The 26437-nt window shown below is 45.7% G+C and overlaps 7 protein-coding genes across 7 annotated transcripts; 2 read left to right on the forward strand and 5 right to left on the reverse strand.

Moving 5' to 3' along the window:
• Positions 1-46: 46 nt before the first annotated feature.
• On the reverse strand, positions 47-2530 carry N7478_012263 (SDA1 family protein; the record flags this gene model as incomplete). Its single annotated transcript, XM_056928477.1, has 4 exons — positions 47-1919; positions 1976-2263; positions 2340-2375; positions 2484-2530. 4 exons carry the CDS (start codon positions 2528-2530, stop codon positions 47-49), a joined length of 2244 nt encoding a protein of 747 aa, XP_056773035.1.
• Positions 2531-6338: 3808 nt separating this feature from the next.
• N7478_012264 (40S ribosomal protein uS7) lies at positions 6339-7314 on the reverse strand (the record flags this gene model as incomplete). Its single annotated transcript, XM_056928478.1, has 5 exons — positions 6339-6407; positions 6473-6571; positions 6621-6906; positions 7129-7155; positions 7211-7314. The coding sequence occupies 5 exons, from the start codon at positions 7312-7314 to the stop codon at positions 6339-6341; spliced, it is 585 nt and encodes a 194-aa protein (XP_056773036.1).
• Positions 7315-8318: 1004 nt separating this feature from the next.
• N7478_012265 (putative AMP binding domain protein) lies at positions 8319-14331 on the forward strand (the record flags this gene model as incomplete). The annotated part of the gene is made up of 5 exons (XM_056928479.1): positions 8319-8378; positions 8446-8468; positions 8608-12413; positions 12481-12690; positions 12752-14331. The coding sequence occupies 5 exons, from the start codon at positions 8319-8321 to the stop codon at positions 14329-14331; spliced, it is 5679 nt and encodes a 1892-aa protein (XP_056773037.1).
• Positions 14332-14951: 620 nt separating this feature from the next.
• On the reverse strand, positions 14952-15542 carry N7478_012266 (uncharacterized protein; the record flags this gene model as incomplete). The annotated part of the gene is made up of 1 exon (XM_056928480.1): positions 14952-15542. One exon carries the CDS (start codon positions 15540-15542, stop codon positions 14952-14954), a length of 591 nt encoding a protein of 196 aa, XP_056773038.1.
• A 1363-nt stretch (positions 15543-16905) lies between these two features.
• Positions 16906-17616, forward strand: N7478_012267 (uncharacterized protein; the record flags this gene model as incomplete). Its single annotated transcript, XM_056928481.1, has 1 exon — positions 16906-17616. The coding sequence occupies one exon, from the start codon at positions 16906-16908 to the stop codon at positions 17614-17616; it is 711 nt and encodes a 236-aa protein (XP_056773039.1).
• Positions 17617-19677: 2061 nt separating this feature from the next.
• Positions 19678-20483, reverse strand: N7478_012268 (uncharacterized protein; the record flags this gene model as incomplete). Its single annotated transcript, XM_056928482.1, has 2 exons — positions 19678-19727; positions 19784-20483. 2 exons carry the CDS (start codon positions 20481-20483, stop codon positions 19678-19680), a joined length of 750 nt encoding a protein of 249 aa, XP_056773040.1.
• A 2035-nt stretch (positions 20484-22518) lies between these two features.
• N7478_012269 (Hsp70 family protein) lies at positions 22519-25488 on the reverse strand (the record flags this gene model as incomplete). Its single annotated transcript, XM_056928483.1, has 1 exon — positions 22519-25488. The coding sequence occupies one exon, from the start codon at positions 25486-25488 to the stop codon at positions 22519-22521; it is 2970 nt and encodes a 989-aa protein (XP_056773041.1).
• Positions 25489-26437: the final 949 nt, after the last annotated feature.

The raw sequence follows: 26437 nt of genomic DNA on the forward strand, positions 1-26437 counted from the left end.
AATCTAGTCCAAGAACATTCACAGACATGATGAGTTAAGGCAGCGCCTAGTTACCCATATTACCTCTCTTTCCACCACGCTTCTTGCGGTCATGGTGAGCCTTCAAGACAGCACGAGTCTCGATGAGACTGCGCTTATTCTTACTTCTCGCCTTACCCAGGGTCATCATGAAGTTCTTCTTGCGAGACTTCTCCTTGTTGGTACTACTCTTTCCTTGTTCCACCTTGCGCTCTCTGCGCTTAGCCTCCTTACTTCTGTGCTCGGATCGGTCAGCCTTGCCCTCCTTCGCATGAGCAATTCTCTCCTCGCGAGTCTGCTTAGCAGCAGACAAAGCCGCAAGTCCCTCGATCTCCTCGGCGGTCAAGGGGTCATCGTTGTGACGGGATGAAGGGGTCGGTGCAGGGCGACGCTTGTTACCATTGACTGCAGCATCGACGGAGGCCTCAGCTCGAAGCTCGGCAAGTTTGGCCAGATCGGCGGGGGTCAGGATCCGTGTAGTTGCCAGCTTGGAGAATGCAGACTCCTTAGTCTTGGCTTCCTCTCCATTTGCCTTGGCCTTTTCATCCTCCTCCTGCTTGGCTTTCTTGGATGGGCGATCCTTGTCCTCGTCCTCTGAGTCACTGATACTGATATCAGCATCATCCTGGACGTTGATCCACTCGCCCGAATCGTCACTGTCGTTATCATCCTCGACATTCCAAGCATCCCAGTCGTCTCCCTCGTCATCTTCGTCATCTTCGCCGTCAGATGGCAGTCCCTTATCACGTCGCTTCCTGCGGCGTTCCTCTTCCTTCCAGTTCTCAAGGAGCTCAAGACCTTCGATACCTCCAATATCCTGTTGACCGAAACGTCTCTGTTCCTTGTCACCGGACCGAAGTCCCATGGCGGCCTCCTTGCCGCGATCACGTTTCTTAAGCATCGATGCACCGACATCACGGTAAAGACTCAACAGACCCTTCGATGCCATCATAACACCCTTGTCCTTACTCTTCTTGTACATGACAAGATCCTGCAACAAGGTCTCATTCATCGCTAGAGGCTGACGCACACAGATCTCTCGAATAGCGTTCAGACCAGCGGTAGCCACTTCTCCAGCAGACGCTTCAGAGACGAACTCGTTGGCGATCTTCTGGATCAAAGGCTCAAGAACATCTGGGGGCACCAAGTCGTGCGAGGCCTGGGCCAAAGAAGCCAAGAATGAAGTAACAGAGGGTTGGCGAGGAGTCAGGAACTTCTGGAAGTACGAGTAAAGCGACATGATATGGAGCTTGTGCAGACCAACTAGTCGTGAGACTAATTGTAAGACCATAAGCTTTTGCTCGAGGTTAAGCTTGGACCTAGAGTTCTGCAGATGCTTGGCAAACAGCTGCTCTGCAAAGCCCTGGGGATCGTGCAAAAGGTGAAGCGCTGAGAAGTTCAGGGAGTGGGGCTGATTCTTCTTCTTCTCCTTCTTCTTGTGAGCAGACACAGCCTTCTCTGCTGCGCGGGCCTTCTTCTTTGTTTTTTTGTTGATACCCAGTTGATGTCTGATACGGCCAACGTCGATTTCCTCATCACTGTCTTCGTCCTCCATGTCCTCACGCTCCTTATCTCCACCAAGGAAGAAGCGCACACCTCCAATGATAACCTTCTCGTTCTCTGACAAACTAGACTCCTTCATAATCTCAACAGCCTTAGAATCAGTCCATATTTGTCGCTTCCATAGCTCGCGAGTGATCTTAATTGCCCAAAGGGCTTTGGAGGATGTGCGGTCTGATGTGACCAAGTTAAAGAGGACAGTCTGCATAGTACGGTTCAATTTATGGTTGACAGTTTTTGAGTTGGCAGTTCGAAGCTCAGAAAGGATCTTTGTGAACAGTAGAGCGCGAAGAGACTTGCTAGGTGTCGAGATCAGAATTGGGAACAGGGTATGCAGCAATCTGTTAAAAGCGTTAGTGTGTTTGTAATATACCCTCACAATAGAAAGGACACATACGTTGCCGAGTCCACAAGATCTTTTTTCTTCAGCAGTGCTAAACTACCGACCAATTTCTCTCTCAGTTCCGGCTCTAGCACCTGGTGGTGCTGCATGAGCATATCAATCAACTGCTGGGGGAAATCCTTGAGAATTTCGGGATAGCAATCGGCGACATGGGAAATGAAATCGATCAAGTCTCGCAACGAAATGATACCGGTATCAGTGGCCGATGTAGGCGCAGCCATGAAAATTTCACGATGCGACTCATATTGGTAGTGCTGGGCGCGGAAATCCTCAATGTATGATCTGAACGATCGCAACCACGATTAGCATTGGACAAAAGCAGAAAAATAACTTTTCAGAAGATATTCAATTGACTTACTTGGGGTCCCGGCGGATTTTGTGTTGGAGGTTAGGCCTAGAATTATGTTAATATTAGCATGTTGACTTGCGGCCATGTTGGATCCTGATTGCACTCAGGCACTCTCCCACGCATTGCCAAAATTCAGGGGGGCGAATGACTCACAAGTCTGCCTCAACCTTCTCCAGGGCTCCCAACTTTCTTTTGACCATCTTGTGGGGTTGTCTGTAAGATGGAGAAAATGAAGTTTGCACGAGGTTGGGGAGATCAGGTCCGCCGCTTCGAAACTTTTTTTTCTTGTGGTATCGATAAGGATACTCTGGCCTTAGAAATAAGGAACCAACCTTCTAACTGAGACCTGCTGGATACACCCTAACTTTGCTACTTACACCCAGGCTAATCCATTTTGGGAATTCTGCCGTATTTGTATTATCGGTTGGTATTAAGGCGGTGTAATTTAAAATGGCGGTTAGGTGAGGCGGTGGACGCCGGACACACCAAACCTCACCAAAACATATCAAAAAAGACGTCTATTGCGGAGCGCCTGGATAATTCCATTTTTTGATTAATTTCAATTATATCTTAATATGTGATTGATAAATGGTATATATTTACTAATCCAAAAAAATTTTAAAAAATGAGCTAAAATAGTATTGTTGTGGTGAATTAAACTAGGGGTAAAAATATGTAAAGTTACTATATAAAGGTAAATAACGGGGAAATGGTAAAGTATGGTGAGGTGTAGTGAGTATGTGACCTGCCGTTTACAGAAATATTAAGAGAAGCTGATTGGCTGTTGAGGCCCTATAGTACTCTTAGGAATGTGTATTTTTATTACTCCCGTTACCATATTAATATTTTAAGTAATAATACTATTTTAAATATATATTTGGATATCTCCCTCTCGCTAAAATAAATTTCTTTTTAGAGTATTGTTATTTCCTATCTTCTCTATTATATCTGGAAGTTTAAAGTGATTTGGATATTATTATGTTGCTTGAAATTGATGAATCTCTTGTAATTAATCCTAGGCCCTCTGTTACTTCTTCTTCTATATTTTGTGATGATTTTCTTACTACTACTGATATAATTCCTGACGAGGAAGCTTAATTTCTTAAAGGAGTATTGGTTAATACCTTCTTAGATATTGAGCTAAGTTTCCCTCTATTTTAGTTATTTCTGCCTTGGAAACTTGAGTATTCTTTATTAGATGAAGCTTAAATGGAGATGAATTGATTTGTAGCTACCTAAGGCTATACTATTATATTAAAACGGTTAAATACCTATTGGGGGGTGAAAGTTTGAGTTACCTATCAATGTTGGTTAGGTGGTGAATATTGTGATAACCGGGAACCGGGAATTGATGTAGAAAAATGTAGGAAATATTGTATACGGAAATATGATTGTCCTTTCTAAGTTGTTCTTTGTTTAGATGGAGATATATAGATATTGGATATTTAAAATAGTGGCTATAATTATCTACTATTACTAGTAATTAATATTCCTTATCTTTGCTAAATGGTAGTAAAAAAAAGATGTTTAGCTATTGAATAAGCTATTTAGAATAGTCTTTGGCCTTGTTAGATTATAGATTGACTCTGGTAGGAAGGTAATAATATTATTGTAAAGGATATCTATAATATTAAGCTAGCGTTTAATAAAGAATGACTTGGTAGCTGCTCTTCTATTTAAGTACTTCTCTAAGATCTCCTAAACTTAGGGGATTAGTGTATCTGTTATAGATGTGATGAAGATTATATCTTACTTGCTTTATTTGTTATTTACTGGACTTCTATTGGATTCTTATGTCTTTATCTATATATTCTTTGGATGGATATAATATTTAAAACTAATAAGTTTAAAATGCTATTACTTGATATTACGGGAATGATATTAATAAATCAGACATTTTCTGTTGGTTTCTGCTTTATAGTAGACTCTACTACTGAATTATTTTGCTGGGTATTACAGTAATTACAATTGGTTTTAGTAGTGGAATCAATACTAGAGCTGTTAATTGTGTTTATAGATAAGGAGCTTGTAATTCTTAGTGCGATGGAAATGGTTTTTATACTTAACTATATGCTGTGTCTGTGGTATATTAATAAGTGTTTCCTTGCCTATGTATGTACTCCTATTCGGTAGTATTTTGAATGGGAGATCAAAGAAGCTGTAAAAAAACAGGAAATTCTGCCTTTAACAAATGGTTGTATATAGTAGGAGAAGCTTTGTCGATGGGGTAAAATAAAGTAGCTCTAGTATAAAGTTGTTATTGTTTTAACTCCTTAAGATTATGAACAAAAATGGCTGGAATTTCAGCAAACTTACTATTATAAGATCTTTGCTAAGCTAATTTGTTATATCTAGAAGGAATGGCTTAATCCTATAAATATGAAGATGTTCTTATACTATTATATATATAATTATCTTTATCTCGGTGAGGTTGTAATATCTCGGAATGAGTTAGTATATTGGGTATTTAAGTGTGATTAATAGGTAATTCTCCTATAATTATTAAGGAATTCTCTACTAATATTTAGATAGGGAACCTTAACTACGCTTCTTGGAGCTTTTGAGATCTTTGAACGGATAATTTAGCGTTAATATATTGATATTTAATATTAATTATATGATCAGATACTTGGATGATTTATAGATTATAGATTCTATATATTTTTACTATTAAATATTATATAGAAAGTTTTAATTCTAGCCATTTGCTGTCTAGAGAAAGAAATCAAAAAATATCTTCCTCTTTATACTGAAAAACCTTAAATTCCTATATTTTGTATATGTGGTAAAGGTAGTGGTATTCTATATATCTACTAAATAAACTAATATTATATTGAGCGAAAACTACTATCTTTTTATCTCTTCTATCTATAGTGGTAGCTTTAGGCTATTGGGTCACTGTAATTCTATCTAGATCTTCTTCTTGTATAGGAACTAAGAATATAGAATAATCGGAGAAAATGGATATCGCTAGGGTTATATATAGTACTATATAGCTTATAGGGCTTATAGCTACTATTATAGGCTTTGGATTTGCTCTGGTAAGCTTTTTGAGCCCCTGGAGCCTTAGGGGGGTCATAGGGGCGAATCCTAAGCCTATAGGAGTAGTTGGATATTGTTGAAGATGTTGTAGATTGTGAGTTTTATAAGTAATGGTTACAATAAGGCTTATAATAGCTACTAACTTAGTAATCTTAGAGGAGGTTGCTAATATGTGGAAATTGCGGTGTGGAGGGGTATAAAAGGCCTGGGTGTTTGCAGATTAATAGATTTGCTAGTTAATTCGGCTGAAAATGTATTTGCCGGTGTTTTTAAAATCAGCCTCTATTTCTTCTTTGGGTTAGCTTGGAATGAGTCAACTTGCTAGTATAATAAATGTCGTTAAATTATTAATAAAATGGATGCATTTTATATGGAGATTTTAAGTGTGTGTGTTTGATTCCGGACTGTACTTATGCTGCCGGCAGAATTACGGATGTCTTTGTGCCTTAGGTTGTATTACAAATACGGCGGTGAGGGATATTGGGGTGTAAGTAGCAAAGTTAGGGTGTATCCAGCAGGTCTCTTCTAACTTAGTTACACAGTGATAAGTCCTGGCGGAGCATTAGGCGGTAAAAGTCCATTTTCCAATATTAAAGGGCGCTGTTTGGCACACTATTAACTACAATATCGAAGATGCAGGTTATACTACGTAGCAGTTCAATATAAAATTACATTCCTGTATCAAGGCCTAATTCTAGAGCCCAAAGAGAGTGAACGTAAATTTTGTTTTCATATTGAGATTTGGTCATTAATGACCAGTGGTCTTCAGTATCGCACCCTGCCTCTACATGGAAAAAAGCCAACTCGTTGCGATCCCTTTTTTGGATTCTGCTTTTTTCCAACTGTCTTAATTTAATGTACAGTCGGGCAGACCCATGCAAAACGACTGAATCCCGTTGAAAACCCCCCGTCCACTCGACATTGCGCAAACAAGGACCAAACGGAGAACAGCATCCAGAACACCCTTTACCGGTTAGACTTGGCAACACGCTCGAGCTCGTCCTTCTTCTTGATGGCGTAGCTGTTGCTGGAACCCTATATAACAAAACAAATGTTAATTCATGTTCAATCACCAATGTCGTAGAAACGGTATAACTTGCCTTGCCAGCGTTGATCAGCTCCTCAGCCAAGCACTCGGAGATGGACTTGATGTTGCGGAAAGAGGCCTCGCGAGCACCAATGGTCAGGAGAGCGATGGCCTGGTTGACACGGCGGAGAGGGGGAGACATCGACGGCCTGGCGACGGACGGTACCCTGGGAACCGATACGGGTGGAGTCCTCACGGGCACCGCTGTTGACAACGGCGTCACACAGAACCTGGAGGGGGTTCTGGTCGGTCATGATGGCGATGATCTCGAAGGCGTGGGCAACAATGCGGACAGCCTTGACCTTCTTACCGTTGTTACGGCCGTTCATCATGAGGGAGTTGGTGAGACGCTCAACGATGGGGCACTGAGCCTTGCGGAAACGCTTGGCGGCATAGCGACCGGCAGTGTGGGAGGTGTAGACGGGAGCGCGGACCTGGATGTAGTCGCTGTGAACAAATCAGTCAGTCTTTCATCTTTCCTCTTCGGTTCGTCTTGTATTGTGTATTCCGTCGCTCGTCGGTCGATTGGGGGAAAGGTTTGTTGGTTGATGATTTGATGCCGCAAATTTGATGAAACCCCCCGTTCTTGAATCGCATATTCGTTCTTTTTTTTCCTCCTCCGGCGCTCGATTGAAATTGTGGATTGTATTGAAAAAGGTTTGCACTCACGTCAGGGAGATATCGCGGACCTCAACACTGCACGGTATGTTAGCGACAGATCGAATCATTAGGATCAAGGATTTTGACGCACTCGTAGTTCCATTTGCCGAAAAGCTTGACCTCACCCTCGAGGGCAGCGATCTCCTTAGGCAGGGAGGCGCTAACAGGCACCTCAACTTCCCCGTTGTCAGACATTTTGGCAGGGTTTCGTGGGAGGTTGTCGTTTGGTGGTTGAATCGTCAAGTCGAGGCTGTCTGTGACCAAGGGAAATTGGGTGCGCTCGCTTAGCCCTGTTGTGGGGGTCACATGAAATTAGGGCAGAATGACTCCGCCAATGGTAGTGTCTGGATCATGTGATATCTTACATCCTCATGCCTCAGGCATCAAAGTCGCAGTTGCAGATCAACGGCAATTTGGGTTCGATGGAACCAATGATTACTGATTGCCAATCAATGTCTAGGTCTGTTTGTTATGTCTATTCTTCCTGAGGAACTTCGTATGTTTACTATTTCACGACTCCGAGATCGTTGCCATTCAGGAAATATTGAACATCAAAGCCAGCAAATATTCAGACTGCAACTGCACAATTACTATCAATGGATGTCTCATTATGTACATTAATAGACTAATATGTAGATGGAAGTATCTTGAAGTATTGCTATATACTATCTCATCGCATACTTCGTATAGGATATTGCCGAGCAGTGTTAGTATACTGGAAGACGTATGGGACGAGCACATATGTACCTACATATGTAGCCAAGTGTGATTGATAAATAGCCATATTAACAGTCACTTCTCCATTAAATTGTTCAACCTCACGGAAAACCGATAAATTCCCGACTTACTTCTCCTCTCTGCAAAAACACCGCTTGACTGAAACAATTGCGCTGTGTCTCAGTTGGACACTACACTCGGTTCGCTTGACCGCCTTAGGGTGGGTGACGTTGGACCCGGCGCGGAAGCCCCGACACTTTAAGACTAGGACGATTCGTGGAAGCGTTCGTGGAATCGACCCCGGTACATTTCGACAAGTCATAGGAGTTTTTCGTGGCCTGGTCCTCTTCTGAACTCTACCCCCTCCTCATTGTGCCTCGTGGTCACTCAACTGCGATGAGGCGTCCCTGAGCTAGTCTCCTGTCATCCCTCCCCCGCGCTTTTGATCCACTTCTTAATTTGAGGTACCATCCGTGTCCACAATGGCGGACGAGAACCCGGACCTCCAGTACGCTTTGCGGACGTTGGACAGAGAATTCGAGGTGAGCACTCTATTTCCCACATCATGCCTATGATCCTTGTACTTACACAAGGTGTGCGACTCAACAGGAGGGTGATATCACCGAGAAAGGGTAAGCTGTGTTCCTTGACCACGTCCTCCAATCGGCCAGTGTCGCGAGACCGAGAAGCAGTTCGACATGCAGAAGATCCCTGTGGCTGAATGAGGAAGTAAACAATACACAAAAGATTGTACATGCTGATCTTTGATAGGTACCAAAAACGTCGCACCCTACTACTCTCGCAATTCCTCGGCCCAAATAAACCGCTCGAAATAAATGCCCACGGCGAACGTGATGATCAATATGATCAATATAATGAATCTGACGGCACCCATATGGCCCCTCCCACGATTTTGAACGTTCGGCCGCCTACTGCAGACTCGTCGCAGCATGGCCTTTCATCTCCGACCTATTCTGGCGGCTTCGATGGTATGCAAGGCGGATCATTCGGGTACAACCATGCCCCCAGTATGAATACGCAAAATCCGCCATCGGCAGCCCCCGGATCCTTCGATAGGGATAGCTTAGGGATGTTACAAGCTCACGAGCGAGTACCCTCCTCCTCGTCATATGATTCGTTGTTCCTCCCAAGGCCTATGCCCCCGGGCTCTCACGGCCCCGATGGCTCCAGAACAGCCACTTTGATGAGCCAAAACTACGCTTTCAACCCCAATGCTCAACCCGAGTACGTGGCTCACCCTGAATACGTGGATGACGGCATGGAAAGCTATGAGCCAGTATCTGGTGGGGTCACGCGACAGTCAACGATGCTTGACTCTCAACAAGGATTCTTCTCGGATTTCGCTGGTCAACACGACGACTACCGCGAGAGCTACGGTGGCGGATACCATCGTTATTCTCAGTCTGGAGAAGCATTTTCACCAACGGCAAACATGGCGCCGCCATTTATCCCTCCCTCAGAATTACCTCATGGACCAGCCATTGAGCATCTTATGCCCCTTGAGCCTCGAGATATCCCATTCGGCGTGAACGATCCACATGACAAAAACATACCAATGTCGACTTTTGACAATCTTCCTGCCGTTCTCCGTCATCGCTCCCGGGCGCATCCCAAGCAGCCAGCATATTGGGTTTTGGACCAAAAGGGAAAGGAAATCGCTTCTATAACCTACGACAAGCTAGCAAGCCGGGCAGAGAAGGTAGCTCAGGTTATTCGTGATAAGAGCAATTTATATCGTGGCGATCGTGTCGCCTTGATCTATCGCGATGCTGAGATCATTGAGTTCGCCGTCGCCCTCATGGGCTGCTTTATTGCAGGGGTAGTAGCGGTTCCCATCAACAGCCTTGATGACTACACAACATTAAACTTGGTGCTTACGTCGACCCAGGCCCATCTGGCCTTGACCACTGAAAATAATCTGAAAGGCTTCCAGCGCGATATAACTGCGCAAAAGCTGAACTGGCCGCGTGGGGTTGAATGGTGGAAGACCAATGAATTTGGGAGTTTTCATCCTAAAAAGAAGGACGAAACGCCTCCCCTTGTTGTTCCCGATTTGGCATACATCGAGTTTGCACGAGCACCCACCGGAGATATGCGTGGCGTCGTGATGAGCCATCGAACTATCATGCATCAAATGGCTTGCCTCAGTGCCATTGTGTCGACAGTGCCTACTGAGTCTAGTGCTAGGCAATTTGGAACCAAAGGAGAAACCATAACCAGTTATCTAGACCCCAGACAGGGAATTGGTATGATACTGGGAGTTCTCCTGACTGTATATGGTGGCCATACCACTGTCTGGCATGAAGATCGTGCTGTCGAAACACCTGGTCTATATGCTCACATCATCACCAAGTACCGAGCGACAATAATGGCTGCCGACTATTCTGGCCTGAAGATTGCCACATACAACTATCAACAAGATCCGATGGCCACTAGATCTTACAAAAAGAATGCTGAGCCGAACTTCAGTAGCGTGAAGCTTTGTCTGATCGATACACTGACTCTTGACCCCGAGTTCCACGAGATCCTGGCAGATAGATGGCTACAGCCAATGAGAAACCCAAGAGCGCGGGAAATTGTTGCACCAATGCTCTGCTTGCCAGAGCATGGTGGTATGGTCATCAGTATGCGTGACTGGGTTGGCGGCGAAGAGCGAATGGGCTGTTCCTTGACTCATGAGCTAGATCCTGCACAGCGCGTTTCCAAAGATGACGACAAAGAAGAGGAGTCCGGTACCAAAACTGGCTTTGGAAGTAGTCTTCTTGGCGGAGCTTCTCGCTCTCGTCTTCCTACGACTAAGCAGAAATCCAAGCACGACTTGAGCGAGGTTCTTCTTGACAAGGAAGCTCTTAAGAGTAATGAGGTTGTTGTTCTCGCCATGGGCGAGGACGCCCGAAAGTATGCCAGTATCATGCCTCACGCAGTACGTATCGGTGCTTTTGGTTTCCCGCTCCCCGATGCGACACTTGCTGTTGTTGACCCCGAAACCAACCTGCTGTGTACACCCAATGTGGTTGGAGAAATCTGGGTGGACTCGCCTTCTCTTTCCGGAGGCTTCTGGGCGCTACCGAAGCACACAGAGGCAATCTTTCACGCAAGACCGTACAAGTTTGAAGACGCCAACCCTACTCCCGTGCTTGTTGAGCCCGAGTTTTTGCGTACAGGTCTGCTGGGGTGTGTTATCGAAGGTAGGATATTTGTCCTCGGTTTGTACGAAGATCGACTTCGCCAAAAGGTAGAGTGGGTTGAGCATGGCCAAGAGGTGGTTGAACATCGTTATTTCTTTGTTCAGCATCTCGTCGTGAGCCTCCTCAAGAAAGTACCTAAAATCCATGACTGTACTGCATTCGATGTTTTTGTCAATGATGAACATTTACCGGTTATTGTACTGGAGTCTTATGCTGCCTCAACAGCACCCACGACCAATGGTGGTCCTCCTCGGCAATTGGACTCCGTGCTTCTTGATTCGCTAGCGGAGAGGTGTATGGAAGTCCTTTATCACGAACATCATCTTCGCGTCTACTGTATTCTTCTTACGGCCCCGAACAGCCTCCCTCGTGTCACCAAGAGCGGTAGACGGGAAATCGGTAACATGCTCTGTCGGAAAGAATTCGAAGCTGGTATCCTGCAGGCTGTACATGTGAAGTTTGGCGTGGAGCGATCTGTGATGAATCTACCCATGGGAGTTGACCCTGAAGGCGGAATTTGGTCCCCACTCTCACTGGCTTCGAGACAAGACGTTCTTGCCTATCAAGAGAAGCAGTATTCAGGCGTGGACTACCGGGACGTTGTTATGGATGACCGAACCTCTACACCTCTCAATAATTTCAAGACCATCACTGATCTTCTCCAATGGCGTGTTTCACGCCAGGCTGAAGAACTAGCTTATTGTTCTATTGATAGCCGAGGTAAGGAGGGCAAGGGTATCACTTGGAAGAAGTTTGATCTCAAGGTATCAGCGGTAGCCACATACCTCAAAAATAAGGTCAAGGTACGACCAGGCGATCACTTAGTATTGATGTACACTCACTCCGAGGAGTACGTTTATGCTGTTCACGCCTGTTTCTGCCTCGGCGTCGTAGTTATTCCCATGGCTCCACTCGATCAAAATCGGTTGTCGGAGGATGCTCCCGCATTTCTTCATGTGATTAGCGACTTCAGCGTCAAGGCGATTATTGTCAACACTGAAGTGGACCATGTCATGAGACAAAAGCTTGTCTCCCAGCACATTAAACAGTCTGCTCAAGTCCTTCGAATCGGTGTTCCGGCAATTTACAACACGACCAAACCATCAAAGCAGTCGCACAGTTGCCGAGAGCTTGGATACACCGTCAAGGATACCTGGCTGCAGGGCAAACAGCCGGCATTAGTTTGGACTTACTGGACGCCAGACCAACGGCGAATTTCCGTTCACATTGGTCATGATACAATCATGGGAATGTGTAAAGTGCAAAAAGAGACTTGTCAAATGACAAGTATGAGACCGGTACTTGGCAGTGTGCGTAGTACTTTAGGTCTTGGATTTCTTCACACTTTGCTGTTGGGTATCTATGTCGGTGAGTTAATTCCTAGGTAAACCCTTGTCTTATGAGGCTGCATTTATACTTATTATTCATCGAATAGGCGCCCCCACATACCTTGTCTCGCCTGTGGACTTTGCTCAAAACCCTATGACTTTGTTTTTGACACTTTCACGATACAAGATTAAAGACACATATGCAACTGCTCAGATGCTAGATTACGCTACCAGTGCTATGGCTGCAAAGGGATTCCAGCTGCAAGAGCTCAAGAATTTGATGATCTCGGCAGATGCTAGGCCCAGAGCGGATATCTGTATGCCTCTCCATACTCACTGAAGTCGTAACTTTTGAACCAAGCTAATTGTTTTACACAGATCAAAAGACGCGCTTGCATTTCGCCTCTGCTGGCTTGGACCGCACCTCTATCAACGTTTCGTACTCACATGTGCTTAACCCTATGATCGTCACAAGATCTTATATGTGCATTGAGCCAATTGAGATCTGGCTGGATATTCGTAGCCTCCGCCGCGGGTTGATTTATCCAGTCGACCCAGACGCTGATCCTTCCGCTCTTCTCGTCCAAGATTCCGGCATGGTACCTGTCAACACACAGATTGCAATTGTGAATCCGGAAACATGCACTCTAGCTCACGTCGGTGAATATGGTGAAATATGGGTTCAGTCCGATGCATGTGCGAAGGGCTTCTATCGATCGAAGCAGGAGTTTGACGCTGAACGAATGAATGGTCGTGTTGCCGATGGAGACCCTGGTGTGCCCTATGTTCGTACTGGTGACTTGGGATTCCTGCATACCGTCACTCGACCAATTGGCCATGGGGGTCAGGCTGTGGAAATGCAAGTTCTCTTCGTTCTAGGAAATATTGGCGAGACTTTCGAGGTCAACGGCCTTAATCATTTCCCAATGGATATCGAAAACTCTGTGGAGGCATGCCACCGAAATATTGTGAGTGGTGGCTCTGCAATTTTCCAAGCAGGTGGCTTGATTGTAGTTGTGGTTGAGGTTACTCGGAAGGCTTTCCTGGCATCTCTTGTTCCTGTCATTGTCGATGCAGTCCTCAATGAGCACCAGGTAGTAGCAGATATTGTTGCCTTCGTCTCTCAGGGTGACTTCCCCCGTTCCCGCCTCGGCGAGAAGCAACGCGGAAAGGTCTTGGCTTCATGGGTGACCCGCAAACTGCGTACAATCGCCCAGTTCAGCATTCGCGACCTGGATGACAATCCATTTGCAGAGCTACCACAGCATCGTGCTAGCCGCGACTCTAAGCCCGGAAGCATTATGGGTAATAGTACTCGTCGTGGGTCAACCCTGAACCCCGAAACCGATATTCCTGCAGTGCCTATATCCCCAGGGGGTGTGGTTCTTGAAGAAACAATCGCTCCTCAAGCAACCTTCCCCGATGTGCACCCCCAAGCAACACTGCCCGAGCTCGACACCCGCACTGATCGTGCAGTCTCTGCAACCCCCGTTCCTGCGCCAACTTCTGCGGTGCCACACATCCAGGAACCACAGTCAGCCACAATCATGTCCGCTGATGACGACCATCACTTCGATTCCATGGAGCCCCTTCAAGACAACTCGGCCCAGGGCGGAGCTCGCGATTTCAGATTCAGCTTCGATATGGTTAGCGCCCCCGTCGACAATACGACCCAAGAACATTATCACCAAGGTAGTGAGCGACCTTCTACGGGCCGTGACTCTCTACCAAGTCAACAACATGGTGGTTACGATGGCAATGCCGACTATGCCAGCCACTCCTACGATGAACGACCACGCTCAGGAACCCAGGAAAGTGGGGTCATCGATGACTGGCCCCAAGAAGCTCTCATGTATCAAACTTCGTTCGGTGAACAGGATGAGTTGGACTTCTCCCGTCGACCAAGTGCCCACAGCGCAAACGTACGACAACGCTACGATGGCACAGGCTACCTGTAGCCTCCTCATAGCATCCAAACCCCGAATATACTGTGTATATGACACCAACATATTATGTCGACATACTTCTCCTTTCATGCTCAAAACAGTTAGAGTGTAAAGTTCTATTTGGCAAGATGGCATGATGAATCTGGTGTTGTTTCAGATGTGGCATTGATTTAAGTCCACTTTTTTTCATACTTGATCTTCTCCAAGCGTTTTCCCCATCTCACATCTCATGTTACCTTCGCCATGTCTTTGTTTCTCTTCTTTGAATACCTCCATATCTCCAGATGTCTTTTGTTCCCATTTCATTTCATGAATTAGCCTTACCTTAAAAACATTTACTTGATACCTGCTAATCGTGATTCTTTCTATATCCTCGTCTCTGGTAAATGCACAGCTACATAATTATGGGTCGGAAAATCGAAAATACCAAAAATAAAAGTATTCTCCAGTTCATAAAATCCCTCTATATATTATATTACATTCTGGTCCCAATATCATGTGCTATTCAACATTGATGTTCCACATGTACAAGAATTATCGTCTCCTTAATGTCAACAAAATGTCACAGGTATACTTGAGATTGATTAAGAAAACGCCCATAGTCGGCCCCCAAGCCCGCATTTCACCGCTCATTATAACGCAATCGCAAGACCCAAAACACCAACAACACCAGCAATACTCATAGCAATAGCCCCCGTCGGCCCAGCAGCGCCCGCAGTGGAAGTAGAAGTCTGAGCAGCGCCTGAAGCAGCAGATGTACCATTTGCAGTTGATTTAGCTTTGGATGAGGAGGCAGCCTCAATATCAGATACAAGCTCGGGGTACGGAGTAAAGGTATAAACAACTACTGTAGTCCCAGTGATAGTAGAAGGCCAAGGAACCGTTGACATCTCAGACGCCAGTACTGCATCCTCGCTGGTATACACATACTTCGCGTCGCTGGGTAGACTAGACCACCAGGCTGGCATTGTACCTAAAAGCTCCGCTTCATCAACACTCTCCGCAAAGGTGGCATCGTCCAGAAATTCATTCTCCCATGTAGTTGGGATAGCTGTCTCCATGATCGACTCATACCAGCTTGGATAACTGACGGTGATATCGTCGATCTCGGAGTCGTAAACCAAGGCAGCGTTTGGTTCGGTGTATGTAATGGTAGTAACCTGCGCGACCGGTCCAGCTAGTGCTGTTGCCGAAAACAGGAGAGTGAGTATTTGGTACTGCATGATGAAGTGATGCAAAAGTACGTAGTAGGTGGTGTTGTGGTTGTGGTTATTGTTGACTTTGAAAATAGTCCTAGTTGTCTAAGAGATAAACAACACAGATACAACCGTGACCTCCGTGAGGCTTAAAATAATAGGGAAAATTATAAAGAGAAGATACAGGCGGCAAACACGGAATACAAGATTCTATATACGTAAGAGTCATCGTTCGCTTAAATACATAGTAGGACGAAGAAAGAAAGGACCTCGGGACTTATCGAAATTTTGATCTATGGCCGAGCTAAGAGCAGTAGTCTCCTTGATGATCCAATCATCGCCTTACAAGCCCGGACATACATTCAGGCAAAGGAGAATCAATTGGGCAAAAAGGTCCGATGTCCGGACATTGTCCCACTTAGTGGATCCGTGCGTCAAGCCGATGCTTGTTTCTGGTGCTACCTTTCATACCGGAGCGTGGACTAGTAACGCCACAAGGCCACGAAATTTTCGAATTTCGTCTTTACGCACGAGGTCAGGAGGGTCAAATTCGGACCAAAGTAGGGAATCGTAGCAGCTCTTTAGCATGCCAAAATACCGGTTTCCAAAGTATAATTTTTGTCAAGGCCGTGGATAGGCTATGGATTGGTATTGGGGGTGACATGTACCGAGTTTTGTTAGCCTACCAGTGCTGGGTTGGTGACCAGGAGTGGCTTATAGACTATTTTTTCCGAGTCCAAGGGCAGAGCAGAGAGTTTCAGTAGTTGTAGAAAAAGAAAAGAAAAAAATGACCCGTAAGGGACTTGAACCCTTGACATTAAGATTTGGAATCTTACGCTCTACCAACTGAGCTAACCGGCCCCCGTAAATGCGATTCGAAATAAATGGCCATATGATGATAGGAAGCGCGTCACCCAATCCAATCCTACCTTATTCAGTCTTCAGCCTTCTTTAGGCCATATTTTGTACCGTGTCGTTGCGTAGTACATACGTTTATGATTTCGATGTCAATTACCTAAATGATATATGTCAAAGTATATGGCAGGCTCCAGCTATTACTGGATAACTAAGGCAATTTAACGTCATTTAGAAAGTTTTATTGTTTCTAATGAATTGGTTTACCAAGAGGATATTTCTTAGAGGGGAGAACCCACGATTGTCACATGACTAGGTTTAATTGAATTTGTGCCGCGTCGCGTCGAGCGCGTCGCTTTTTCCCCAGCCGCATCATTTTGTCATTGTGCATGATTTTCGCCTCTCGCCCCTCTTTTGTGCTTACACAATTCTCTGATATCATCAACTTCTCTTATCTGCAAAACCCTTACTGCCATATCAATCTCACATTCCACACACTCAATATCATCACGCATCCCACATTCCACATTCCACCATGCAAAGCACCGACAGTACCTTATCTAAGCGTCGACGCTTCCAATCCTCAATCACCACCTACTTCACATCTTCCGACTCGACCGACTCGAACTCTTCACTATCACACAATCATTACTCCGCGGCCACATTCTCAGCAACACCAGTTCTGCCTGATAAGGTCCAGTCATCTCTCCTCTCCGTCGGAATGCGGGTCCGGAAATCCGTCGCCGACGGATACAAGACTCAGATCGCGATAGAGAAAGAGAAGGCGAAAGTCACATCTAACATGGCTACAACAACTCAGCCATACGCTCAACCATCTTATTCTGAACTAGCTCCTTTCTCGGGTCTCGTAGGGCCCTCTCACAGCCTGGTCACTGATGACGATGCATTCTCTCTACCACCAAGCAGTCAAGAATCTGTCGCATCTTCCATTTCCGGTCCGATCACACTAAATGGCCAAAAGAGACGATTGGATGGGGAGAATAGTATCTTTGCCGACGAAGATTCAGACTTGGAGGACGAAGAAATTCAATCCTGGCGAACTGCTCCTCTTGGACGCACAATCCTATCCCCGAGTCTGGGACAGCAGAGACGTCGCGCTCTTGCTGCCCGTCAGAAGTCCTCCTTTAATGAGCCCGCAACCATGGACTTGGATGACTTCGAAGAAGCCTCTTTCCTTCGTCGACGGGAGGAGGTCGATGCTGATTACCAGATGGATTGTGCTTAATTGCCTTCGATGGCTTTTTTTTCACCCGTCTTTTTTCTTTACTACGAGTGGATGGTATGGTTCTATCTCTCTCTTGTTATGTTATGTCCTTTGATTTCTCTCCTGCCGTGCGTGGCCACCGGATCGAGCTTAATCTTTTTTCTTGTACTTTATACCCTTTGTATCATTCAGTTTGTGTGTATGACTACGTGTGAATTATCCGCCGGGAAGTGGAAATGTATTTTATTCAAACCCAGCCAATCAATCAGCAGTTCCTATGGTAGGGACTAAACTTAGATATCTTCCTGCTTCACTAGACAGTAAGCTTAGTATATAGCCCTTATATTTCTTACATATAGGCCATTCCAACGCTGGGGAAACGTTCGGTTTGATTATCAATCTAGATTTACTTGATATATACGTCAAATCCTTCAGCCGATGTATCCCCCACCTGGACACCCACTCGTAGTGGAGAGATACCTCCACCTACACAACATTGCAGATACAAACCTAAACCGGATAAAATTCCTAGGTGGTACATAGGTATCGATGTTGTCAGCTCGCCAAGCTAAGGGGTTTGACTTCAACAATCGTAGTAACATGCGAAAACGGTTCTGACTGCCCAGGGGTCTATCCGCAGTGCCACTGGCATATCTAGCTAACAGCTCATCTTCGCTCTCTGCGACATGTTCAGCATGTCGTGAGCTCGCGATTGTAATCGAAGTGGGTGTACATTCACTTGCCGTTACTACTTTGATATGTGAAGTGTAGGTATGAGTGGATGGGCTTGAAGGGAACACAAGCACAAGCGCAAAAGATGGCACCGGTGATTGACCGAAACCGGGTATGAAGGTACATAGTATATACACTATGTAGTATATATTGAACTTGAATACCTCAGAGAGAAGTTAAATCTAATTCTGATAAGAGGCTGTTTAGTTTTTTTGGCAAGCGGCCTACGATCTACCAGAATCAGAAAGAAATGTGCATAGCACGAACAATAACAATGTTGAAGAAAGTAAAGGGACGTGCGAACTGAGGCCTCTGCATGTGGTATGTAGGTGCAGGTATTATGTGAGGCCTACTAGTACTCCGATTAGTCCGATCGGGGTGTTGGCAAACCAGACAATTAGATAGCATCAATACTGATCCTGCTCCGAGCAGCCGTGACCTCATGTATGTATCTATAGCCCTATTGAATGGACATTTACAAATGGCAACTTTGAAGTCAATACATCCTATCCACCTCGATGGGTATATATTTTATATGTCCAGACATGAAAATTAACAAGATGACCAACTAGATAGTAATTTTCTATTTCAATTCAAGTGTGTTAGTGGCTAACATTACATGTTCAAACGTCCGACCAGAACTCCATTTGATCTGAACTTTGATAGATACTTGGGACAAAAACAACTAAAGAGGCTATATCAAGCCTAATATGGACAAGAGATATTACCCTTTTTAGCTTTTAGCCCTAAATATGTCCTGATTCGGCTCGTAGCCCCAATTGTGGGTAATCCACACATCGGCCGGTTAGCTCAGTTGGTAGAGCGTAAGATTCCAAATCTTAATGTCAAGGGTTCAAGTCCCTTACGGGTCATTTTTTGCCTCCTAACTCCTGAAGTGAGGACTGTTCTTGGTGCTGGGTTTACATTATTCTGCATGATTTTGGTGGTTCCGTACAGCAGGGCCTTTTTCGGCAATGTTTGGCAGAAAGGTTTGCTTCAGGGACTGGAATTTTTCCCCCCGAGGCTTGGGAATTGATTGGGAGAGACTTTGAAGTGAGTATTGGGTGAAAGTACCTTTTTTGTCTTCGCTTTGTGGTTTTTCATTGCTGTTGTATCAATTGATGATAGCCGGGCCCGTCCTGTGATTTTGTGGGAGCGGCTTCGGTGGTACTATGCATGTATGATAAAATTGATCAATGTACTACAGACAGTATCAATACTTTCAATATTTTCTCACTGGACAGTTATAAAAGGAAGTGACTCAGTTTTGCATAGCGTGAATGATTTGGTTAACAGAACTATAAGTTAGGGTAAATATTGGAAGCGATGACATTGACTATCATTAAAGTTTCAAGGATTTTGGCTAACCACTTCCAAATTCTTGATCTCATAAAGCGTAGCTATTATTACCAAATGTCAGTTCATAATCATGCATATAGAAGGAAATATAACTTACTTCCAGTTGGACCAGGGCTCCCACTACTTCCCTCCATCTGAAGATCAATAATCAAGTACAATGGCTGTCCCGTGAAGCCACTAGCATATTGAGTAGTGATAAGATCACCATCAAGATAAAACTTCACGCTAATATCACTTCCATTCTCGTCGCGCAGCTCAGCCCTGACAGTATGAAACTCGGTCGGGCTAGGATAATCAACATTATCCGCTTCAACTTCACTGGAAGTATTGAAAGTGTTGAAGCTGATATCGCCGGTGCCCTTCCACTCCGCAATATCGATCTCTGGAGGCCATGAGTTTGCACCATCTAGCCAGAATGCAGGCCATGTTCCCGTTGCCACTGGGGCGATGAAGTCGGCTGAGAAATCCAGACCCCCCGAGGCTTCGACAGTGAATGTTTGCTTTGAATAGACCGTTCCAGAGTCGTATGCATAGTCCGATGCACCGGTATATGTTGCGTTCAAAGTCAAAGTGCCAGCAGTTGAAATGACGGCATTAGCACTGCTCATTATGGCGGCTCCATTGTGGGTGTCTCCCCATGGGTAGTTGTACTCGAAGTACTCTGTAAGTGAAGAGGTAGAGTCAAAGCATGATGTTGGGATCAGAGTGCTTGCACGTTTTGCGATCCCGGTCTTCGCCTCTGGAAGTGCTAAGGCTAGAGGCGAGAGAGCTGCAAGTAGGAGCAGTGAAGACTGCATGATGGCCGCGAGCTATGGGAAAATTGTTTCTAGGAGAAAATGAGATTTTTACTTTGTTCATTCTTGAACGCCGACATACTGGCTCTATTTATACCCCTGGGATCGGTCGTTTTACTAAATCCTGGAAGGTTATGACCCGTGAGGTTTGCCGATCTTTCTAGAAAGAGTTACCCTTTTTCTTTGAAACAGTATATTAAATTATGAAATATGACGCTTTCTTCTAACCGAGCTACCTCCATGCATAGCTTGGCCCTCATAACATAACTCTTTGCGGAAAGGAAAGTTCCTCAGTCTTGAAACATGCATATTGCCGTGATACTACCGGTATAGATCGACGCCCCGCCGGAACTCGCTTCCCAGATCTTGTATTTGGCTACGCAAAACCCCGCGAATCCAACAAGCAAAAAGACAAAAGAGCACTTGACATATATCGTAATAAAAAAAGCTCAATACTATTTATAATTGATCGATTCGGGGGGTTTCTTTCGGCAGAGCAGTCACCAGCGACCCGTATACCGGGAAAATTCTTGGTTAGGCAAATCCAGCGATCATGCAGGAAGTGAAACCCCCGAGCTGCAGAAATGCGGGGCCGAAAATTGTCAGATCATGAAGACGGTATGCGGAAAGAGGAGACCCGATCGTTGTCCCGAATTATGCTTCTTACTCGCCTTGTATACCTCCGAGCATTAATCCGGTGCTGATGTACATAATACCACGACGTACGTATGGGTAGCGTCCAGCGGGTAAAAGAATAATCACCATTTCACTTATTTATTGTCTTCTACTTATCTTCCTACTGATCTTTTGACTTGTTCAAAAATTTTTTACATCTTGTTATACCGTGTATCTACTATTCGGAGTGTACAAGACAGATAGAAGCATACTAGGCGGCAAAGGTTATACATGTCCAAGTAGGCTTTTCCGCGCTGAACGTTATAGCCTCCCATGCAAACTGCTGGATAATTCAGTAGTTTCAAAGAATAAAACTGGATTGGAATCATCATATGATATTCAACTTATGTGTTACCCACAAATTTTGAATAAGTATCACTTATCGTCTGAAAGTTGGTGATGATTACCGAGCTGAAAAAGCAAAGATCAATAGATTCAGCCAAAGCACACAGCATAGGTGATGAACCATGCATTTTGCTTATTTTGTGTTCCCTTAGACCTGTCACCTGTCACAGGCTGTTCACGTAGATAAAAGATTTCTGACCCCCTGAACCATACTCCTTTCCCTAGAAACGCTCATTTTGGTGATAAATAGTATGACTTCGAGGGTAGAGTAAGTCCACAATTTTCAATCTTTGAAGGGAGATACTTATGACGGATGCAGATAAGACATAAATGCAGGTCAACGCTTGTTAGATTGCAAATGTCAGATTAGTTATCTGGTAAGACCTCTATATCTTGCTATCCCGCTGCTCAGCTGCTCAAGCGATGTCTAACAACGATCCTTGGATATAGACTGCTACGACCGCCATAATGAATGCCCTTCAGCGAACACTTCGAGTAGACTCCTGGAGGGGATACATCGTTTTACGAGGAATGATCATCACTCTCCAAGTAATGTTGTTTGTTCTCAAACACGTTACGAAATGGTGGCGTCCTAGATGGGATGTTTTCTAAGCACGATTCGCAAACGCCTGCATAGCCAACAGCTTCACTCTTTTATTATCCGCATTTACACTCTTTGATGTCACAGTCGAACCGGATTTTTACGATATTTCTTCTGTGCATTGAAATTTATGAGATTCATGTATTTATCGTGATATAAGCAGCTATAGCGCTAATAAGCCACAGCCAGAGCTGGACTATCATTTCTTCCACCCAAGGTGCTATATGATATAGGAAACATCGTACATCTTTGTAAACAGAAACTCCATTGAAACTCTTTTCTCTATTAATCGAAAGCATAAATGAATGCATGGTACAAGGGGATATGGAAAAGAGATATCATGCACTGTACTTAAAAAGTGTAAAGAACAGCCAAAAGATGCAAAATAAAAGTGACAAGTAAGGAGGGGAGAAATGATCACAGTTCGTCCTTGCGATCATCGTCTCCAGTCTGCTTCTTATTCTCTTCCTTGTCCTTGCCCTTACCACTCTTGCCCTTGGTCTTCTCGGACTCAGTCTTATCTTTCTTGCCCTTGCTGCCACTGGTCTTCTGGCTCTTTTTGCCGGCCGCGGCAGTCATACGCTCGTACATGCGGTTCAGAACGCGCTCGAACTCGCGCAAACGGGAGTCAATCTCCACGAGTGTCAGAGCGGGGTCGTCTGACTCAGTGAGCTTCTCCTGGAGCTCGATTTGTGTTTCAAGCCAGGGCTTGGTGGATTCATAGACCTGGTTGAGGGAGGTGAGTTCCGCGGGAGTGAAGAGGGTGTACTTAGGCCCAGTGGGCTTAGCTGGCGCCGAAGACTTGGTAGATTTCTTTGAGGAGGAAGATGAGTATGCGTCCTCGTCGAGATCATCCAGGGACTCGTCAGATGGGGACGGAGTGGGGGTGGCGGAGTCAGTTTCGGGCTCTTCGACAGTTGCGGTGCTTGAGGCAGAAAGCGCAGACTCGTATGTGGCTTCATCATTTTGAATCTGGTTCTCAATGATCTGCTTCATGGACTCGGCGTTCTTCAGCATTTCTTGAAGCATCTCGACACGCGCAGGGCGGGAAGAGGCTTCCTTGATACGCTTCAAAGCGGGGTCAACGATAGTCTTCAGATCCTTCAGCTTGGCCTTGAAGTCTGCGGTGTGCGCATTATCACTGTCTTCATACAGCCAGTCGCTGGCCTTAGAGACCTTTTCCTGGAGGGTTGTTAGTTGATCCTCCTTGACCACCTTCACAAAGTCTTCGTTCTCAATCAGGTCGCGGCTGCGGTAGATGAAGGCTTCAAGTTCATTCAATGCCTCCTCACGCAGGATACGGTCGCGGTCCGAGGAATCGAAGGCAGTCAGACGACTGTGAATGCGAGATAGCTCAGCGGCTGATGGTGCCTTGGTTCCGAGCTGGGTGGATTTCAGGCTGATGGGAATGATCTCCAACTTTGTTTTGGCCGTACCCTTGGCGCTATCCTTGCTAGCGCCGGAGGTAGTAGACTGGCTGGCAGAGGTGGTGGTCGAAGACTCGGCTTCAGGCTCCAAGGTAATAGATTCAGCAGGTTCACCATCCTCACCCAAAATCTGCTGCTCATCCTTCTTAGACCCAAGACCGAAGAAACCCTTGACATCTTCAACAATGCCCTTTTTCTCTGCCTCGACTTCGCAGCTCACGTTTCCACCTGTAACCTCAGGCAGACCGTCGATAGGGCTGAGGCGAATGGCAAACTTGGTCGTGATGTTTGCGGCAGAACAACCGAAAGTGTCTTTCAATTTTGCTACCGATGCGGTCAGGTTTTGGGTTTGGACACTCAAGACAGGCAATTCATTTTCTTCGACTTGCTGATAGAAGCCGAAATCGAAATCATCCAGGTTCTTGACTGTTACCTGCTTCTCTGGGCCAACCTGGGAAGTAGAGATAAAAAGCTTCTGGCTTCGCTCCTTGCCATCCGAGTTCCACTTCAGAAGGACGGGGTAAGTAGCCGCGTCATGGGCACGGATGTCCTTGACACGGAAGCTAGGGCTGAGGGCGGCACCTTTGAATGCAGCACCGAAAACAGCGGCCTCGTCGGCGTTAACGTTGGTGCGAATCTTCTTAGATGACCCACAAGCCCTCTCGAGCTCTTTCTGGACAAAGGGAGTTCGAATAGCTCCACCGTGAAGGACAACGGAGTCGATGTCCTTGAACTTCAACCCAGCAGCCTCGAGGGCCTGCTCCAAGGGAGCACCGATACGAGCGGCATGACCAGCAGCCATCTTCTCGAAGGCAGCACGACTGATCTTGTATTTGAAGTTCAAATCTTCGTCATACAATCCCTCGAAGCTGGTAGATGTCTCGGTGTTAGCACTGAGAACTTGGCGGAGCTTCTCTGCATCCTTCCAAAGACGGGCCATGGTCTTTCCATGAGCCTTAATTTGCTCAGGAGTGACCTTGTCTTTCAACTTCTTGTCTTCGGCCAATTTGGCAACCATATCATTCACGATGAGGTCATTTAAATAATCACCTCCAAGTGTCTTATCCCAGCCAGTTCCAAGAACGTGAATTTCCTGAATAGTCTTATTGTAGCGAGCGGTGTCCTTGATTTCGCGACTCTGGAAGCGCAGCACACTCGCAGTAGTCGATCCAGCGCCCATATCAAAAACAACATGGTATTCAGGCTTCTCTCCACCGGAAACACTAGGGAATTGTCGAGAAGTGGCGTAATTCAAGCCAACAGCCAATCCATCACTAACCAGCGCCTCGATTTTCAGACCTGCCAGCTCGGTCGCCAAAATGAGACTCCGCTTCTCCTCCGCGGTGTAAAAAGCCGGATAAGTGATCACAACATTCCGGACATCCGATCCCTTACCAGCAAGGGTATCGGCATTAGCCTTAACCTGCTGCAACTGCATGGCCAGAATCTCTTCGACCAAGAACGCATCCTTCTTCTCAGCTTCACCAAGTCGATTGCTGCGCAGGGCGACGGAGCCTCGGCCATCGGGAGCGGTCTCAAGATTCAAAGCTGGATACCGGCTCCAGTAACCCTTGATCGCCTCATCGTTTCCGTCGTTAAAAGGCACACCGAGCAAAGTCTTCAAGTTGACGTAGACATCGTCGGGGTATCGAGCTGCCAGAGCAAGCGCATTACCGCCGTAAAATCGTTCGGGGAAGGGTGCGGAGGGGTCTCGTGTGGGTTTGAATGCGATTGCGGCCGATTCCTTGCGCTTAGAGTCCTTGCTGAGCACTATTTCGAGGGGAATGCCAGGTTTCACTAATGTCGCCTTGAAGTATTCTGTGCCGATATCAACACCAATTACTGCAGATCCAACTGCAGAAACTGGACCCGCAAAACTGAGAAGAAATACAAGGAACGGGAGGACGAGGAAGGAGAGGAACGGCGATGTAGATAGCCGTTGGCGGCCCGGAAGAGCCATGATCTAGGTTTTGACGCTGCTCACTATGAAAATTAGTTAAGATTAGCGAGGATTCTTCTTTATTTGTTGTAGAAGCTGCAGCATTGTTGCTAGGTTGGAACGCACGTCGAATGCAGCAGGTATATTAGTACAGCAAACTGATGTACAATTCAACACTCTTCACCGAATTGTCGAGAAGTATGTTGGCGGAACGCTGGCCGTGCGCCGAGCTGCGGTAGCTATGAAATCACGTTTTGTTGAAGAATTTCGAGTGTTTTGAGAAATGGGAGGTTTAATGTTAGACAAAACAAGCACCACGTCGATTAATTGATACGGGCGCGAGGGGATAGAGTGGCCACCTGGCAACAGAAACACAATGGAGCCGCATCTGAGGCCACGGGTCCGCTCGCATCAGGACCCTCGATGCAAGGGTGTTTGCACTGTTTGACAATATATACATTACATAATCAGCCCTAATGTTCAATCTCGAGTCGGTGAGGCTCAAGCCACCCCAAGCCCCAAGCTGAAAGTGGACACAGGCTCTATTGTACTCCGTACGATGCCAAAATAGCCATTTTTCTCGCCATTCAGGTACAACACGGAGTACATGTTCCACGAGAACATCGTTACCGTACCTATGGGACTCGGGAAACTTGACTGAAGTCGGAGATCTGCATCCTCGTATTCATTTACTCTCCATATCGGCCCAAGCGACACCTCCCAACTCCGAGCTGTTGCAGAAGCGCCGCTTTGCTCAACAAGACTACTCTACTCTATATATTCATGTAAATAAAATCTGAGCGCGTCCCGGGTGTATACTGGACAATTTGATATTCGACCTCGCTTATGAGAAGGTTACAATAGCAGAAGATGAATTCATCCACGTTAAAGCACGAGGCCAAATTAAGCCTATACAGTAGCTGGGGCCGAAGTGACAAAAGGTTCAGACTCCAGATTATAACCAAAAATA

This window comes from Penicillium angulare, assembly GCF_028827245.1.
Source record: "Penicillium angulare strain IBT 27051 chromosome Unknown utg000011l_segment0_segment0, whole genome shotgun sequence".
NCBI classification, from domain to species: domain Eukaryota; kingdom Fungi; phylum Ascomycota; class Eurotiomycetes; order Eurotiales; family Aspergillaceae; genus Penicillium; species Penicillium angulare.